The sequence below is a fragment of the Electrophorus electricus genome, chromosome 13, assembly GCF_013358815.1.
Source record: "Electrophorus electricus isolate fEleEle1 chromosome 13, fEleEle1.pri, whole genome shotgun sequence".
Taxonomy (NCBI): Eukaryota; Metazoa; Chordata; class Actinopteri; order Gymnotiformes; family Gymnotidae; genus Electrophorus; species Electrophorus electricus.
In genome coordinates this window covers 1,520,364-1,541,100 of record NC_049547.1, presented here as the reverse complement: position 1 = coordinate 1,541,100, position 20,737 = coordinate 1,520,364, and the positions used below count along the sequence as shown (strand labels likewise).

General features: G+C 42.5%; 1 protein-coding gene across 1 annotated transcript in view; it reads right to left on the bottom strand.

Moving 5' to 3' along the window:
• Window positions 1–14,311: 14,311 nt before the first annotated feature.
• The window catches only part of qkia (QKI, KH domain containing, RNA binding a), a 123,074-nt gene continuing 116,648 nt past the window's right edge, over window positions 14,312–20,737 (bottom strand). The window contains 4 exon segments of the mRNA XM_035532574.1: window positions 14,312–16,086; window positions 16,207–16,272; window positions 16,577–16,709; window positions 18,579–18,765. Coding sequence (XP_035388467.1) covers window positions 16,633–16,709; window positions 18,579–18,765 — 264 coding nt within the window. The 3' untranslated portion in view covers window positions 14,312–16,086; window positions 16,207–16,272; window positions 16,577–16,632.

Genomic DNA, 20,737 nt, shown 5'->3' with positions numbered 1-20,737 from the left:
GCCCTCCTCTGCTGCTGCATTTAACTTGTGTTTCACCATCATTCAGCGCTGGACTGGGAACTAAACTCAACCCTGGACCTTTTTTCTAGATCAGGCCACTACAATCACAACTCCAAAAGTGAAAACGCAGTTGCCTCTGCCCCACCGCCAGGGCCTGATTCACATGTCACAATTCATGAGGACGTATATTTCAATATCTGAGCACTGTTTTATTCACAGAATCACTCCTAAAGTGTAATTTCTTGAATGAAACTGCATTTCAATCCTATTTTGCAAACTGTTTCCAGGACAGAGTTTAATCTTCTCAGGAGCGGAGACTATCAGCACCATCTCAAATGACTTCCTTCGCCCTATGTAGTGCCTTATGTTGTACATGAAACGGCAGAACCGCCACACAAATGGCGCATAATACCTCTGATCTAAAGCCATTCATGATCAGTGATAGTTTTAATAACTTATTTAACATTCTATGACTGTTAATTGAAATGTAGTGCTCTAATGTAGTGCTCCAATGTAGGAAATAGGCGTCATTTGAGATGGGGCCGATTGGTCTGCTGGTTGAGAAGAGACTAATTGGCCAACATGCCACAGACACACTACTTGACTTTCAAAGCTGACAGGTCGCTATACTGTTTGCTAGCTAACAAACAAAAGGCTGTGAACTCTGAACGTACCTTTTTTTTGCACTTCAGCCGTTCTGTTCCTCATTCCGACAGCCAAACGAGTTGTGCAGTTTCATACATTTCTCTACATCTTGTTGAAGTATCTTTTTTTTAACATGTGCCTTTTTAACCCCTTTTGCACTTTTTCAATGCTTTCTCCACTTTGCACTCATTACTAAACTGTTTTCACAGATATTGTGATTCTGGTTTAGTCTGGGGTGAGGAAGCATTTCTGTGATTGGCTGATGGACATGCGTTAAGGATACTGTGGGCCAACACTACAAAATTAGAATATTTAAATCGGGTTGTTTTAACTCTCTCAGCGGCCCACACTAAGAGCGGCACCCTGGGAATTGTCCCGGTATTCCCGATGGCCAGTCCATCCCTCCTGCCATGGTCTGTGTTTACTCCATGGATGCTATTTTAGGACTTTGTTGTCTTTTGTTTTCTGTGCATGGGCTTAATTTTTAGGTTCTGCTTTTATTGTTTGTGGGTTTTCTTGCGTCCTGTCACCACATCCATTTGTGTGTTTGTGCGTTCTCATGTCCTGTCATCATGTCCACTTTATACGTGTGTGTGTGTGTGTGTGTGTGTGTGTGTACGTTTATGATATTCTACAGGTTACTTCACCATTCTGGCAGAACCGCAGGCTTTGTCTGAGCTGCACTCTGTCCCGCATTCTCACCCCCCCACACAGTTGCCCCTTACTCACCCCAGTCTGCCCCTGGAGCCCTCTGTGCATTGCCCCTCTGTGGAACCTCTTAGTGTGACCCCGTCGAGACCCTGTGACCTGGCCCTGTGCCAGCCCCTTTCACACACGTCCCCTTCTGACCCCCAGGCACACTCAGCTCACACTCCTGACCCTTCCGGGCTTCCAGTGCCTGCTGCACCCACACTCTCGGTCCACGCACAAACACACTTACAGTGCCAGCCATGCTCACACACACACACCGAGGCGTCCGCGGTGTTCTGTGAAGTGCTGCTGTCCCCACTGGAGGCAGACGAACGCCCACACACACCTGCTGACACAGGCTTGCCTACTGCTGGTGTGGCACACACACACACTCTGTCTGAGGAAGGAGATTCCCCAGCAAGACGGGACTCTGGTGAGACAAGAAAGAAAAGAGAGGGAGGGGCGGAGTCTAGCTTCTGTCATCAAAACACCTTCACCAGTGATCAGGGCAAAACCGCAGAGCAGAGCAAAGAGGAAAGCAAGGATATTCCATCATCATCTTCATCATCATCATCATCATCATCTAATGAATCTGAACGCACACCCCTTGAAGTTCGAGACAAGGAAAGGGTCATGCTAGATAATGTCAAAGGTCATCGCAAGGATGACCCCACCCTCCGTCCTTGGGCAGAGGTCTTGAGGGAATGTCACTCTGGAGGAGAGGAAGAGGAAGAGCAGAAAAAGGAGGAGAGAGGGGAGGAGTCAGAGTGCCAGAGTGGAGAAAGGGATGACAGGGAGGAGAGTGAGAGGGAGGGAGTGAGGGATGAGGCAGAGTTTGAGGTGTGTTCGTTCTCCACAGGCTGGCTCAGCGAGACCAATGTCAACGCAGATCCGTCCACTCCAGCTCCATGCCTCAGCTCTGACTTCATCGACAGGCAAGACAACAGTTACCACACACGACCGTAACGATCAATAAACCAATATCTGCTAATCATAATTGTCTTAGAGCAATCAGTAATATAAAAGGTGCTTAGAATAATTATAACAAAATATCACATATAAAACTTTTCAAATAATTCTACTAAGAAATGGTAACCAATAAATTCACAGTAAAAGAAAAACCTCCTTTTAAATCATAGTAACATCTACGATACCCAGACCAAATGTTTCAGGTTAAATCTGGTGGTTTAAAATGTCTGTTTTTATTGCATTTATTTATTTATTTATTTATTTGGCATTTCGAAGTGATGCTTAATGTCAATAAATAATGTCAATAAATAATGTCAATAAATTTAGTCAGGACAACTCCAGTGACTGTGTGACATCATCATCCAGAGAGGATGCTGGGAAACCTCGGCAAAACGGCGAGCATTCTGAAGCTCCTCCCCACAGTCCAGCATCACAAGACTCCAACGGGATGAAGGGAGGGTCAGGTCGAGAGGAGGGGACACTCCTAGTTGAACACAAAATCAAGGTGAGATTATAATATGGTTTTATTATGAGATTATTATGGTCCATTTTGCAATACCCCTCGTAGACTGAAGAGTGAGCTTTTAGAGCCGTGTGCTGTAAATGCGTTCGTTAGCAGTGCAAGGCTACCGAGTCTGGCGTGGATGAGGAACGCACCATCACCACACAAGTGTTTCGCAGACGTTTCCTCCTGAAGGTACCGCCGTCGCCCAGGCAGGAGGGCAGGCTCTGCCCTCCTGCTAGCAGATCGCTGGGCCAGTACTGCTCGTGTTGGTAGCCGTAAGGATGTGGAGGTGTGCTGGGTCCAGACACATGGCGTCTGCTGTCATGTCGTGTCCAGACTGGATCTCTGTGTGGCCTGCGCTAGTACATGAGTGTAACCTCACAACATACACATGGTTTGGGGATATCTGGACACTTGCATGCTTGGTCGCCTCCCTTCTGCCGTGTGTGTGTGTGTGCGTGTGTGTGTGTGTTCGTGTTTGACGGTTCTCTTTTTAGAGTGTTTACCTTTCCCAGGTCTCATCTCAAACCAATCATGTCCTTTTCCTTTAGATTGTAATTTATTATGAATGCTTTTCCAACCCAGTGCAAAATAGACTGCAGATTAAGATGATCTGCTTGTGCAAGGACATGCTTGCAGGAGTAGTGTGTGTGTGAGAGGGTGGGGTTGGGTCCTGGACTGATGTCTTCCTCACTTTAGGGTGATGTGGCGTGGAGAATTCCAACAGAGAGTGTTTCAGAGGAGCAGTGTGTAGATGAAGAGGGAAACATCGTTCACAGAAAAGTAATACTGCATCATTCATTCATCTCTTTCCTCTGCTTTCTTCCGCTCTCTCTCCCACTGGTGACATTTACATTTGCCTGTTCAATACATTTTTCTCAAAATTCTCAAGATCATCAGCACACTTGATTCCAGCATATCCTCCCCTCCCCTCTCCCTTTTTAACCCTTATCTCTTCTCTTTCATTTCACTCACTTGTGCACATACAAAACCCCATTTCATCCTCCCATCCTGACCTCTGCCCTTCATCAACCCTCAACAGATCATCAGAAAGGTGCTCCAGCGGGTGGAGGCCGCGACGGACAAGGGAGGTGAGGGTTCGGAGCAGGGCCTGGGCTGCTCTGGGTCTCTCTCTCCCGGGGAGAGCGACGGCCTGCTAGGGCCTGGCTTCCATGCACCTCTGCCACTAGAGGTCAGCACTGCCTGGGTGCACGTCAGTGAAACGAGCAAACAGCAGAACAAAAGGCATGAAGTAACTGACCGAGTTGGCACGTGTGCTGTGGTCCGGACACGTGTGCTAGTGCCCGGTAAAACAATCCCAAATGGGAAATTCGGGAGTGGTGTATCGGAAGGTCTGTGACTGCAGGAAAACTCAGATGAACATGTGCAACGTCAGTTCTGACTTTCATTGATGTATTTATTTAAACTGGACCATGAGTAGATTGGGGACGGGGACGCTGACAGGCAGGTATTGTTACAGCATGCATTTACCTTTAAGGACCAGCAGAGGGCAGCACTTTCTAAAGCAGTGTAGTATTTAACTGGCCTCTCCTGATCCTATTATAGCCAAGCTTCACTATGTAGCCATTGCTACAGTTACTGTTAGCACATAGACAGGGATCTAATGCACCAGGAGTCTGGAGTTTCAAACTGGATTCCTGCAGGGTAACGGCACTGCACACTTCAGTGTCATCTCCACTCACACACACACAGGGCTTTTAACATATAATTATTGGGTAAACTGGTGCCCTGGGCCCTCCTGCCGGGACTATAAGGCAGTAAGGCGTGGGTGGTGCACGTGTGTGTGTTCAGCTGTGATAAATCTCTTTTTCCCTGGTGCTTCTGGTTGACTTGCTTTAAGATCACGACTCTGAGACTCCCACTGTTCTGCTGTCTTCTTCCCAATCTCTGTAACAGTTCTTCTTCCTTCAATGTGATGGATCGTGTGATGGCTTCCTCTCACAGAAGTCTCTTCTGCTGTTTTCTGACTGGTCACTGAGACATGGTTAATTGCTGACTTGTAGAAAATGCTTCTCTAATACAGCGTTCTTTGTGTGTGTGTGTGTGTGTGTGTGTGTGTGTGTGTGTGTGTGTGTGTGTGTGTGTGTGTGTGAAAACAGGGAGATGTATCCAAAGCAAGGAGGAAGGAAGAGAAGAGATCGTCAGAGAAGAAGTTTCATTCATAGACACAGTTTGGGATTAACAGGTACGTCTGAACAGTTCACTGAGGTGGACACGTAAGTCTGAACTTTAACCTGTCATGGACTCCAGCCTGGTTCTTTCATTAAAGGGACTAAAAGAGACATAGAAAAAATACAAAGTCATTTAAAAAGTGTGTGTGTGTTCTACTATTGGTATACTACATATTATGTTACAATAATTATACCATATACGACTGTTGCACTGATATTTTCCTTAGTCCCAGTAGTCCTCCACATTGTACAACTGCTGGTATTTCACTTATTGTTACTTACATTACGCTCCATATCACTAGTCAGTGTATCAATAGGGGATGGAGTGGCACTGGAGCTATTGTGTAAAGTATAGTGATGGTCCCCATGTAATTCTTCCTTTAACTCTATTCTGTGCTGGAGCTACTGTATAACCTGAGTTTCCCCCATGGGGATGAATCTCAAAACAACTCCGTAGTTTTATATTCATAAACCTTCATTCACTTTGACAAAGGTTCTGTCCCCTACCCCCTTTTTTGTTTTTACAAAGGTCAGTTCATTTAAGTGAGATTCACTATCTCATAAAACCTCATATTACAGAATAATTGAATTAAATGAATTACCATAAAGATGGAATCTAAAATCGTGATCATTTTGTGATCAGATAGTCGTGAAACTGCCGTTTTGTGCTTCCGTTTGCAGGTATTTCCTCCTCTGTCTCCGGAGGGCGGGGCCAATAATGCTTGGTCAAACTGTGTTCCGGGAACCACCCACCGGATCTTCCCCACTCTCGCATGAGCATGACGGCACACTCTGCTTTTCTGCCATCTGTTCTTGGAAAATTCTGCTTCCATTCTATATCGGGACATAGGAAATTGTACTTCCAGTTTTGGAGGGACTGGAAAGGCTTCATTTCATGCTTTTTAGCAGGAACCAGAAGAGTGTACTTCCTGAACTCACATGAACCAGCAGGAAAACAGAAACCTTTCTGTGCTGTGTTTATCGGGAGATGCTGGACTGGATCTTGGCAACAGCCTTGAAGAGTTCTCAATAAAAAGAAACAAGGACATAACAACCCCCCCCCCCACACACACACACACACAGACGCAAACACATACACAATTTCCTGTGACCAAAGACGGCACAAGGACGCTTTTTTTCTCGCTTCCTGTTCCTTCCTGCTCCTTCCTCCTTCGCCCTCTCCCTCACGCAGAGCTACCCAATCAGGAGGAAGATTGCGCTATGGGTTTTTTTTTTTTGTATTTGTTTTAAAGCAAAACAAAAAAAAAAACAAAATTAATGTGGTGATTTTTTTTCTGTACATAAGTTAACATTGTGTAAAAACTCTTAATATAATAGCCGTTAGGTTGAGAAAGCACCAATTACGGAAAACTTTAAGTGCTTTCAACATTTTAAGAGTTTGAATGAAACTTCCCATGCTCTTGTATAACTGATTATTATAGCTGTTAGGTTTGTACATGAAGAAAAGAAATACTTTAAACAGGGGAGTGTTATGCAAAGTCCTCTGCGAATTTCAACAGTTCCCAAAATGGGAATTTGTCATTCAGAGTTCTATTATTTTGATGCATGTAATTCACCTTATTTTAAGAACCTTCTTTTGTAAGTTTGCAGAATACTGTATTTAAAACGAACAAACCCATTTAGAAATGTTTTGCTCGTGTGCACATATAGCGCTAAGATCCCCACACTTTTGTATTCAGAAATGTTACCCTAAGGGAAAAAAGCATCTACACTGTAGCGCCGTTTAAGTGTAAAGGACTTTGGCCACATGGCCTCTGGTTTGCTATACTGCCTCTGGTGGCCGACTGTGCTGCCGACAGGTTGTCCGTGAGGGAGAGTTGAACTGAATGTATGCGCTAGCAAACAGGCTCACTGTTCAACAGTAACTGTCTCATGTGTATCGGCTAAAAAGTGTAAAAGTCTTTCTGTATCTTGTTTGGCTGTGTGTAACTGTTATAACAGTCGGTGTCCTCACAGGGTTTTCCTAACACTGCTGTGATTTTTAGGTAAAAAGGCTTTTTTAAAATTTATTTTGTCCAGGTTTTTGTGAACATTTCCTTCCCAGGATACATTTACTCACACGCGAAGACGTCAGATCTCTGACTGTAGAATTAATAATGTATGTATTACACAAATGAACACTGGATGGTCATACTAATTATTTTAAACATAAAATAAATAGTGTTTGAAACTGTGTGATCCCTGTTAGAGCAGAGTCTGTGTTGCTGTGCAGAGATTTTCTTTAGCTGCTGGACTTTTCTTTTTTCTGTAGAGCCGGATAGAGTAGAGCCCAGTAGCCGGCTGGTGGTGTGGATGGTGTCCACTAAGACTACAGTGTGATGACGGACTACTGATGGACTTTAAGAAGGAAATGAGGTCATTTAGGGCGCTGTTCCGCTTCCCTCTTAACTTGTCAATCAATAGGTGGGGCACAGTGTAGTCTGTTATGTTCATTTTGTTGATAACCTCTTTTCACTTGAGCAACCTTTTTAAAATAAATTCTTACTTACAGAGTGAAGCCATTTAAACTGAACTATTCTAGCACTTTGGTTATCAAAAGTCTTCTCTTTTAGAAGCTAGCAGCTATGATGCCACCATAATGTTTCAAATGTCTTAAAAGAATGAAATTTAAGAATAAATAAAGAAGTTGATTTTGCAAACCTATTATGTTCTTGGCTTATTTATACCTGTTGTGGATTTATGTGGTTTGTAGCATTGGCAGTTGAAATTTTTTTAATTAATTGGGTCACCACCCTGATTAGCAGGAAAAATTAACTTAAATAATTAGGACATTATTGATTATTAGTTCAGTTTGATTATTGGTTATTAGATCAACTCGTAAAAAAAAGTCGCAAGCTTGACAACATGGTTATTTCAGTGTTAATATTTCCCACAACACAGGGCGTAAGGTAAAAGTGGAATACTAGTTTTGTGCATCTACTTGGATCTGATGCCATATCATGTCTGGGAAAGGCAAGGCACTGTGTCCTGAAGTAAGCACAGATTTGCCATTTTTCACCTTCTGAAATAAAAAATGACAAAATTAATTATAATTATTTTCTTTCTTTCAGCTACCAGTCGTACTGCTGCATTCTGGACAAGTTGTAGAGGTCTGATGGCCCTTAAAGGAGGACCAGCACGTAGCAAGCCCGGGTCAAAATTTCTTCACACATGTGCTCCCAACTTAACTTCTTCACAATGACACATTTGTATGTAGTAGAAGAGAAAATATGTCCTGAACTTAGCTAACTTTACAATAGAGCAAACGGGGGGGTTTCCACAGTGATTTGGGGACAATTTGCCACAACACCGACCAAGACCTGCCAGTAAGCACTGTCACCATTGCCCAACAATGCCAATTCAGCACCAAGAAACTTCAGAAAACATCTGGCCATACCTGAAGGCACATGACGCTGAAATTTTTCCCCACAAGAAACAGGGCTGGAGAAGGAGGACAAATCTTAAAATGCCAAAGAAAAAAAGAAGGTGGACACAAATAGAAAGGCTCTAGATGACACTTCATCAGATGAAGATGGGTGCCTGCAGCCGTGTTTGTATAGCGCTATTCTCAAACAGCCAATCATATGAGACTTGGGTCCAGTGTGTCATATGAAAACTGTGGGCTCATGAAGAAGCACCACACGCCAGGCAATTTCTGCGTGTCTGATACATGAAGTCTGAGATTATTGATATAATTCCTCTTGTCAGATGCTACTGATTGATTTATTGTATACTGAACATGTCTAAACGAATAAGAAAAAGTCTAGTAAGTCGCTCATTAACTGTCTTCATGTGAAACATGCTTTGAAATTATGTCAATAACGCAATCCCAGGGATCCTGAACTTGATCAAATTTATGATTATACTGCGACTTCAGACATGCGTGTGCAAATTGATGAAGATAACGTGAAACGTTTATAAATTACAGAAAATTAGACAGCTAGCTAAACCTTGCTAGCTAGATATTCAACAAAGCTAGCTAGTTAAGTTAGCCATCTAGCAACCTAACAGATTACTCTGAAATCTCTCTTAAGATATAACATGATACATAAGACAACTACCATTACTTTTTGAATGTGTCTATTAAGATACCATGTTTTTCCAACTGTTTCATATTTTGTGACTGTTCAATGAGGCTTGTGGGAAAATGGCAACTCACAATGGGCCAATGAGGAATATTCTTTGACTACATATAGCTAAATTAAGTTAGTGGCACACACACACAGTTGAAATTGAAGACAGCAATAATTACATTGTTCTCCCATTAATAATTCAATTAGGCAAGTAGTTGTATATCAAGTAATAATTGTTTTTAACTAATGGCAGCTGTTTTTAGGAGTCATTTTTGGTTTGATTTTGGTGGTCAGAACTATTAAGCCAATGGGCATATTTATTAGCTATCTGCGGTGTACCGTAAAAGCCAACAGCCTTATTTTAAATTACCAACAATTTATAGGCCACTGCAGTTAAGCACTTTAGGGAAAAACGGATATCTTTGATATTAAGGTTTGGAAACGGTCTGGGGGCCTGTTAAATATGAACCATATCCATTGCTCCGTTGTCATAGTTTAATTCTTCACATAACTGCAACTATTGAAGTTTCGGGTTTGCCTGGGGTCTAATGTGGGCTGGTGTAGGGGCCTATTTTTGTCAATCAAGAGTCGTATGTACCAGTCTAGGAATTTCGGAATTGGTCTATTTTACGACCGTGTTTTCTTACGTTGGATTAACATTTGAAGACAGGTGCACAGCTACGTCAGTCGCAGTATGAGTTTGAGGTTCCCAGTATGTCACTTCTATGTAGAGAACAACTCCTTGTTCAAATATGCCAAGGTAAATACAGTTTTCCTTTCCATGGCACCTGAGATATCAATATATAAGGGGTTTAGAAACCCAAGTGCTGCTGCCAGAAGTCGTGCAGTAAATGCCAGTCTGATTAAACCTGATTTAGATGTCCTATCCAGGAGACCTAAAATCATAAACGGATCAAACATTTTACAGGGAAGCTGGCCCTGGTTCGGACATAACATCAATAGCTTGACAGTATATTACATCCAGCTATCATATAGACCTTTACCACCCCTTAGCTTTTCTTGCTAGCTATGTAACCAATTCATGTTATCTATTACATCACTGGCTCCACTTTAAAAAAAGCAGCAATGATCCATGTCTGTACAAGATGTTAGCTAGCTAACAGACATTAGAATACCCTTCCATATGACTGGTTTACACTGGTGCCTGTTTGCAACAGTGACTTTTCTATTGCCCATGGTGGATTAAATGACTGTAAAAGATATGTTGAGGTGAGTTCATTCATTAACATAGCTAAGATTTTTTAAACTGGCTTGCTATCTGCTAAGGAGCTACTCTATTAAAGTTCTACTTGATGGCCATTCTCCCTGTAGACTTGCTTCAAGTTGTATAAGAATAAATTGTTAGAATAATCTAAATACATATATTAAGGTAATATGTTCTGCACATACCAGTTTGGTTTACGGATTAGACAAAATCACTAAACCAAGTATTACTTGACAATATAATAAGGTTACACAGTATGCTTTCATTTCTTTTAGGAAGGCTAAGTGCAGTGAAACCTGCTCGATTTTTTTTTTCCAGCAAAAAACCAGTCTGACAAAGGTCTCTAGAGATGAGGTGTACCTTACAGCTTTCATCATTGAATACAACCTGTCATTCCAGGTGTATGAGCTCCCAGACAAGCTATTCAGGAAAATGTTTCCTAATTCATAAATAGCAAAAAACAAAACAAAACAAAAAACTGCCCGCTCATCAACCAACACAGCAGATATTTTGAACATGGCACTGAAACCTGAATGTTCAGAGGATCTGTACAAGTTCATCTGAACAGAAAAAAAAAAAAATATCAAGCAGTATTTTGGCTGATGAAAGCTCATGTGGCATTTTTCACCTGGTACTATGATGAAATGCAGGATAAAATAATAGTTGGATTTGCAGACATGACAGTGTGCAATGATGCCAAACCTGAATACATTCAACCATCTATTTGTGTAAAGTGATTTATTTGATTGGCAAAAACATCTATCAAGAATGAAAGCACAGGCCCCTCATATTTATAATGTTGGCTGTCCAAGTCTCATCTTTGTGCCAAAACTGCTGCTAAGAATCTCCATATCAATTGAAGTGCCTCAGGGTTCTACGGTAAGCGTTTTGCTAAGGAGCACTGGTATTCCCAATGCAGATAGATCACAATGTTTAGACTACACTGAAAACTGAATCCAATTACACTAATACAGTAATTAACCAACATTCACTTAAAACACAAAAAATTGAGTTGAATATAATTTTGATTTGACATTGAACGGTCCTATTGAGGATTACTGTGCATGCAAAATGATTTGTATGGACATTTACAATTACGGAATTTGGCAGATGCACTTATCCAGAGTGACCTACGAAAGTGCTTTGTCATTTCCTCATAGAATACATTCTAGCCCGTACAGTAGGTTAGAGTTCAAGATACCAATGAACTAGAATACTGTTGAAATACAAGGATCAATGATGATGCCTAGAAGTGCAAAACACATAAGGTCCATCTCAGACAAGAATCAGTGCAATAACAAACAATACCCTACAATAGGTACTAGTTTCAGTTACTAAACATAGGAGCAGGGTCAGTGGTCGTTTAAATATCCCACAAACAGATGTGTCTTCCGTCTACCTTTGAAGACTGCAAGGGACTCTGCTGTCCGGACAGCCAGCTGAAGTTCGTTCCACCATCTAGGAGCCAGGACAGAGAATAGTCTCCATGCTTGTCTTCCATGAGACATGAAGCATGGAATTTCAAGTCGAGCTGTACTTGAGGTTCAAAGTACACCAAGTACGGATCTGGCTTTGACCCTTTACATTATGTATGGGGGGCTGGTCTATATTTGGCTGATGTGGACAGCTACCAGTCGTACTGCTGCATTCTGGACAAGTTGTAGAGGTCTGGTGGCCCTTAAAGGAGGACCAGCACGTAGCAAGCCCGGGTCAAAATTTCTTCACACATGTGCTCCCAACTTAACATTTCCTTTGTGTTTTTTTTTTTTTTTTAAAAAGAGGCATAAATGCAAGTGTTTTCCTGCCACCAGTAAAATACTTCCAAAGAAACAGAACTCTTCCAGAACTCTAATACAATGTACAAATGCATTGTTCTTCACACTGGCTTTCCTTAAGAAAAGGTTTCAGCCACCTTCTCCATCTATGGCTATTTATTTCATGTTTTGAGTCAAAGAATGAGAATCTGAAGATTTCCCCATAATGTCATAATGCCGATTTACTGAGCCAAAGGTACTGAGAGAGCAGAACATTCAGGCAACAGATGTGCACAATTTAGATGCTAATCAGGGGTTGTGGCAGATACAGTTGTATGCACAAAATTCCAAGCTATGTACCTTTAATACACCACTCAGAAAATACAGGTTCAGGAGACTTCTTTTTGTGTCTCGTCAGTCTGAAGTATTACAATAGTGTATAGATCAGAGACTGGAAGCATTAGATGGTGTTGTAATCTTCACGGATGATTGTTGGTGTGGACTGAAAGTGTAGAGCAGCATGGCAAGATGGTGAAATAGTTGCTATGCAGAGTTTGGAGCATTAATAGGAAACTAAATAAGAACAAGAGGGCAATGGAAGAACTAAGGTACTTTGGATCCAGTGAAGATGAAGATGGCTTGACGTCAGAATAAGGTCTGAGCAATACTGAACATTCCAAAAAATGCTTGGGAATAATTCGGTATATTGCAAAGTTCATTCCTAAGTTGTCAGAAGCAATGGCAGCAGTCACAAAGTTCCTGAGTGAGATGGCAATGGGGATCCTCCTGTTCGAGCCATTTTCCACCTTTTATCAGTAGAGCAAACAGTTTTTCTACTGCAAGTTCAACACTGGAACTTCATTTTTTTTGTTATTTGTTTCGCTAAGTTCTAATTCATGCAAATAAATGTAAAATAAACGCAAGACAGTTTCTACACAGGGACTGAACACTGGCTGAACACGTCCCAACAGACCAGCTTTGAATAGCTGAAGTCACTTTTCACCAATGCTCCTGTGCTGAGATTGTACAATGTTTGCAATGAGGTAACACATTTAGTGGATGCAAATTTGAGAGTCTTGGGAACAGTTCTCGTGCAGGCATACCAGCCTGTAGCGTGTGGTTGTAGGTCTTTTACTGATTGCCAGCAAAAATATTCCCAAATAAAAAAATAACTTAGCCATTGTAATAAGGAGGTGAAAAGTTCAGACAGCATCTATAGGGTTAAATCTGATACAAAACCAGAAGTAAATCTGTAAGGCTTTAATGAATGTTGTTGAGATTATTTTGGTCCAAACAGATTGATGTCTCGGTATTTAGCTATCCTGTCCATAAAGCACTAAGAAAAAGCAACTGTAAAGAAGCATTAGTTTTCCATGACATCCCAGATAGAGTTTGGCCAAAAGTGGAGGTGGATCACTTCCATTATGATCTATGTGACCTTCTCAACAGTGTTCACTCAGTGGTTAATGCATTTGACTAGTAATCAGAAGATTGCTGGTTCAAACCCCACCCCTGCCAAGCTGCCACTGTTGGGTCCTGGACCGAGACCCTCAACTGCTCAAGTTGTATTCAGATATAATTGTTGCTTTGGATAAAAGTGTCGAGCAAATGTAAATTCTAAAATCTCTTGTTTGCTACACATGGGAACATTTACATTTCTCTCCTGGAGCCCCACTGGATCAAGAGAGAGAGACAGACTCTCAACTGTACATCTACTCATGGGCAGAAGATTCAAATCAAAGATTCAAATCTGGAGGTCCACATCAAAGGGTTTGAATACTTTTTTGAATAATAGAGTTCTGTTTTTGATTAATCAATCAATCAATCAATTATTTAATTAATTAATTATTTCATTCATAGAGCCTACCCAGAACACTCTCTCTGCCTCTCTCTCTCTCTCCCTCCATCCATTCATCCATACATCTGCCACTGAGCTCATTTTTTGCACCTGAAACAATCAACCAGGAACATTTACCCATCATAACATTGTACACCACAACATATTCATGAACAAACCCCTCCCACTTGGGACGGGTGCCTGTAACGATAGAGATTCACAGATTACTGCAGCATAAAGACAGAATCTTCATGAGCAAAATTCCTTGGATGCAATTCAATGTAAAATAAAAAATAGCACTATTACCGGTACACCTCTGGTTAAATCCCAAAGCCACACAGGAATATACAAATTCCTCCAGCCAAGGGCCATCCAGGGTCACACCTTAGTAGTTTCAGGAATTAATGGAAAAAAATTCCCATCTCATCAGACCTTTAATCATAAATTCAGAAGAGGTAAGAAGAATGTTGTCAGCATCCCCGTAAAACCATTAGGGAAGGAGGGGATTAAAATACATTTTGTTATGTAAAATCTCTGGAGTAGTGGGGTAGGCACGGTTTTACAAAAGACTGTGTCAGCGATCAATTTAAACCTGTTTCACTCTCCCTTTCAGAAACTGATCTGAAAATTTAATTTGACTCACTTCTACTATGGCTGCAGTCACAGCTCAACCAGGCCTGCAGGACATTATAGAGAAATTGATCTGAAATACAGGAGAGAGAAAGCAAGCGAATCCAATACTTCCACATCTCAGCACTATTCTTCCCCTCTTTCCTTTGTGTCATTAAAATGCTTACGCTAATAAATAAACACTCCTGTTTAATTTGTACTGCGTCATGATTGCTGATACCGCGAATTCGCAAAGTAACGCAGTTCCACAGACTGCCAGGAGATGGCAGCAGTGCCATGAAAATGAGCCCCCTAAACAAGTTCTTCCAGCGTCACTTCTTCACACAGCTCCGATGTGACAGTAAACTTGATGTCGTAATACCGGCACTCTGTACCAAGGTAAAAGCAGGCTGTCTTGTAAAAACTGGTATTCTACACACGATGCGTTACTAGAATATACTCATCACAAACAGAGACCATTAAACATTCTAGAATTTTGTTAGAATCTCTCGGGAAATCAGTTTTGATGGCGTAGACATTCTAGAACGCATTTTGAAGGAATTGTGAATATTGGAACCCAGCGGCACACACAGGAACACGAAAGGAGTTCCATACCTGTAACGGATCTTTGGCCGAGCACATTTATCTGTGACGCAACGGTTTTTCAAGCGACCACGTCATGAGAACGTGGACTAGTAAAATCCCCCCAGTGCTATGTTCGCGCGCGGGCGCGCGTGATTAACTCTACATGACTACGGCAGAGAACACAAACAGCGCCTTGTTTGAGATGTCGCCACACATTCCTGTCCGTCTCCGCCATAGCCTTTCACTTAGTGTGGGACGAGCTGTCATTCATGTGTGTGACGGTGTTTTGGTGGTAAATGTCCTCAGGGCGCACAGGGATGACGGCACTTTGAGTGAACTGCTGCTCGGCTCCGTCATCCATTTTGTGAGAAACCGTCGTGCAAGTGGGGGAGGGGGGGAATTGGATGTCAACTGTGTTTGTCACACTAATGGGGAACGCGTGCGATTGTGACAGACAGGAGCTCTGTGGTGCGCTTGAGTGCCTCTCCACGGCAGAGAGGGAGAGAGAGAGAGAGAGAGAGAGAGAATAGAAAACAACATTTACAAAGAGCAGAACAGGAATGAGTCCAAGAGAAAAATATGAAGTCTAGAAGAGTACAAGAGAGAAAGGAACACACACACACACACACACACACACACACTCACTCACACACACACACACACACACACACACACAAACACAGTATCAAGACCAGAAACATCTGAAATGGTCCTCTGCCCTCTCTCTCCTTCTGCTCTTCGGAGCAGATAGTTAATTAGTCAATTAAAGCCCAATTAGTCGAGTCTTCAGAGAACCGCCAGGGCTTGTACAGGTGAGAGGAAATGTTCTTGCCATGTGTGTACACGTGCACACAACGTTTCCTACAGAAGTATAAGCGCATGCCTTACTAATGGGTTCTGTGACAAAGGGTGATGGATATAAAGAACAGTCCATTATTATGAATCGCCTCTTCTGGCTGGCCACTTTCCCCAGACTACCACTGCAGACCTTTTGCCGTCAGTCTATGGAAAGGCAATGCAAAAAAAGCCAATCTTTACTCTTAATTTAAAAGCCATTTAAGATGCATTAGTTCTTCTGTAATTGCTTAAAGCTCAATTATAAGAATACACTAAAGGCCTTACCTGAGCTGCAGGGCTTACGACCTCTGGAGTTGGGTGTCAGAGGTGCTGGTCTTAGGCTTTGGTAATCTACAGAATAATACAGAGGCAGCTTTAAAACCCGTTTAATTAGTGGTTCATTTATTTATTATGCTTTTAAAAAACAGAGAAAGAAGTCCAGATATTAGTTTGATTTATAGTGGACACCGAAAGTTGAATGTTAAGTTTAATAATTAAAAAAAAAAAAATCAAAAAATTCTTTATGTTTTTAAATGTAATCACGCACAAGGACATGCACGAGTATAAAAGTGTTTATTTGTTAGAAGGCCACGTAGAGGAAATTTAGGATGGCCTGGACAAATACAGAGACCAGATGGGAGGCACCTGTACCTACCTCACCAGTGGCCTCTGTGCGATTCGTTTGCCAGGGTTCCGTTGGTTACGCCTCCGCTATAGGCCATATGGCACCGTGAAGGTGGGCGGACCCCTGTGTCTGGTGACATCACCAGAGATACCGGCTGCCAAGCCTCCAGAGATACAGCAAAAAAAACCAAAACAGTTCAACTCAAACTCCGGTCTCCTCCGGCTTACTCCTCAAGGGGACACTCTAAACATGGACTGTGGTCATATGGGACCTCCAAGGAGAGTGTAAATATATGTAAATATATGACTATATAATATAAGAATGGAAAAAGAATATACTACCTAAAATATACATCAATAAATACACAAATTCTCCAAAGCTCATTTCAAAGTTGGATTTTAGGTCAGAAGGGTTCCTTTCCCACTGCCCCTGTGTGCTTGGGTAGTTCGAAGAGTGGCGAGCTCATTTTCTTCATTAATCCGCAGTAAATACTTTGAACAAAAGCAAGACATAACCAAAAGACATACAATGCATTCAATATTCAAACATTCCAATATTCTAGAGCAGACGTTTGCTCTGTGGCGCGTAGGTGAGTAGAGGGGAGAGATCGTCGGACTGGAACACGGCCTTCGAAAGCCTTGGGAAGGGTCTGGATGGGGTGGGGTGGGGTGAGCACTGCGGAAGGCGGTTCAGCCTAGATAAGATCATTATTTCAATTCCCTTCGTTTCACACACATACACACACACACCACAGATGAGAGTCAGGAAAGGGCTTCAGGAAGGATCTCTCTAGCTTGGAGTTCTAATTCCAGAATCTTCAAACTAATTCTAGAATCCTCAGGCTGCTCCCAGTTCTAGAATTCTATGTTCTATTCTAGAACACACACTAATTGATCAGTTCCTTTGGGTCCCGGGACGTCACTCAGCCAAGCTCACTTCCCTTTCTGTCACTAATCTCTTGCTGTGCTGCGTGCAGGCGCACACACATTCCCATGGCAACGAGACTGTTTACAAATAACTATTCTTTCCTCCAATCTCTCTTCTCTTTCCCTCTCCAACTCCAACTTTCTATCGTGCTCTCTTTCTCTCTCTCTCTCTCTCTCTCTCTCTCAGTACTTTCTTCTGTCCATTCCATTATGCTCTCGGTCCCTCACCCACCCCACTTGTCTGAGACGTGTTACTGACCCGTAGTGGAGACAGCTCTTCTGCTCGTCACTCCCTCTGTCAGATACTGGATTAGCCAAGGAGGCACGACATGGGTGTTAAACCTTCTATTCTTCTTGTTCTTCCTTCTCTCTATTCCTTTATTTTTGTTTCTATCTCTCTCTCTCATTTTCTTTTTACATCTTTTTTTGTTGTTCAGTTGTCCTGATCCTGATTGCTGGTGCTTGCTTACTTCAGAAATGGCCAATCACGGCCCATTCGTCTGGCACAGAGAGCTATAGACCGCTGTGGTCTTCAAAGATCAGCGCGCGGGTGCCCAGGCCCAGCCGGAGAACAGGACGTTCTACGTGCTACCACGGTTCCGAGCAAATCACATTTGAATTATTTATTACAGATAAGATGAATTCCTAAATTCCTTTCAACTAGAAAAAAAACTGTCTTGTCTTCGGTTGGTTTTAAGACTGATTAAATATCGGGATACTGAATAATACAGGGACCTTATGTGTGTAATTTAGCAGCACATGTCAGGTTCCACTGGTAGGTTTTCTTAACACCCACTTCCTAAATAAAGTGAAGGATCTATCATAATTAAAGGATATTCTTTTTAATGTCTTTGCAGACCCCAAAGCCTCACAATAAAACATAATTTTAAAAAATTGAACAAAAATAAGTTGTAAAGGGATTTTGTGAAACCAATGAAATTCAAAGTTAGTTTACTAAACCTGCATAAACGACCTCTCGTATGATTTACAAGCTGCTCCAGGACTGAAATATACACCCCGCTAACAGGAGAGAGATGATGGAGAGACGAAACACATGGAAACATATGAAAGGAAGCAGGTTAACAGTCAGACTCAGATGGACTAACCCTTGCCCTCTCTTTGTCCCCCCCCGTTTGCTGTCTGGAGTGGTACGTTCCTGTGCGCACGACATAACTGCGACTCCCCTCGTCCGAGAGCAGATGTTTTGGTGACGTTGGCACTGCAGTGGTTTGTGTCTCCTTCAAGTCTTTCACTGCAGTCAGAAACGCGTCCCTCCAGGGGGGGCAGAATGCACTGGCACAGAGGGAGAAGCACAGATGACAGCAAGCAGGATGTCAGCCTTGCGCTTAAACTGATCTTTACGCAGGCTTTGATTTCGCTGCACATGCTATTAGAGTCTCAGAGTCATGACCCGGACCTGAACCGGCTCCGGCTCGCGTTGGTCAGGAGAACCAAGGACTGATGACCCATGGCGTGCGGCTCGGCTGGAGTTATCTAGCCGTTTTACAGAAATACGCGCTTTTCAGCTCTTAATACTGAAAGATGTGAAATACATTAAAAAGTAAATGTGATGACAGACAAAAAGAAAGAAATCTTTACTAACAATTCTCCATCAGCTTGCCATTCATCAGCGTGGGGGCCGCCTGTCATCTCACTGCTGTAACTGGGGAGGGAGAAGAATCGCGGATGGATTAACGAGAGGAAGGAAGAAGTGGCATGCGCGTGAGGGAGGGGAGAAAAGGGAACAGGCACAGCCAGAGAGGTTAATTACACTCGTTTAATCGCGCTTGTTCTTCCTGCCGTTGAGCTGTGTTCTTGGAAAAGAGCAGAGAGAAAGAGTCCTTATGCAGTAGATATAAAGAGAGTGTGTGGGTGTGTGTGTGGGTGTGTGTCCGTGTGTGTGCATGCGTGTGTGCGTGTGCAGGCGTGCATGCGTGTGTGCGTGCATGTGTGTGTGTATGTGTGTGTGTGCGTGCATGCGTGTGTGTGTGTGCATGCGTGTCTGTGTGTGCCTGCATGCGTGTCCGTGTGTGTGCATGCATGCGTGTGTGTGTGCGTGCATGTGTGTGTGTATGTGTGTGCGTGCGTGCATGCGTGTGTGTGTGTGCATGCGTGTCTGTGTGTGCCTGCATGCGTGTCCGTGTGTGTGCATGCATGCGTGTGTGTGTGCGTGCATGTGTGTGCGTGCGTGCATGCATGTGTGTGGATGCGTGTGTGTGCGTGCGCGTATGTCTGTACGTGTGTGCATGCGTGTGTGTATGTGTGTGTGTGTGTATGTGTTTCTGTGTGCATGCGTGTGTGTATGTGTGTGTGTGTGTGTATGTGTTTCTGTGTGCATGCGTGTGTGTGTGTGTGTGTGTGTGCGGGTAGAGGCTAAACGCATAGATCTTTTTAAAGTTTTTCAAATTGGGCTACTCTATAGATTTATATTTTTTCAGTAGCATTTAACACAAAAGTGGAGTTCTCAAAAAATAAACATTTTACCCAGGTTATTTTATTTTATTACTTACTCTTTTACGCTATGGTTATTTTTTTAAGTCTATGGTTATTTTTTAACTCTATGGATATTCCTTAAAGCAGCTCTCCAGTAGATAAAAACAATGCTACATTTTTACATTTACATTTCCACCCACAGGCCAGACATCAACTATACAAAAGCTACTTTACCTCAGACCTTGAAAATCCAAAACAATCTTTTATTCAGCTCTGGTAAACTCGTTCAAACACTTTGAACAGATGCATTAGAACTGTCTGTGTGCGATGTATTGTAGAGATTAGAGAGAAAAGACACACACACACACATACATACATACATACACACACACACACACAGATATATACACACACGCACACACACACGTGCAAACACACACACACACGCGCACACACACACATACACACACGCACACACACAGGCACACACACACACGCACACACACATACGCACGCACACACAGACGATGTGTTTGTCTTAAAATCCCAGATTGGTTTTTAAGACAAATTACATGCAATTCCACCAGCATCAAAACACTGAATGCACATGCCTCAATTAAAAAATGTTATGTGGAAATAATTAGAGAGCAAAACTGATTAAATAATGAATAAATATTGTTTAAGCTACAATGTATTGAACAAGAAAGCCCCCCCCAAAACAAACAAACAAACAAACAAGCAAACAAACCCAGGCTGAGTTCTTGCTGAGAAGGCCTCTTATCTCTGGGAGCTTCCAGTTTTGGCGGTGAAACAGTGCTGTAAACTGGAGTGA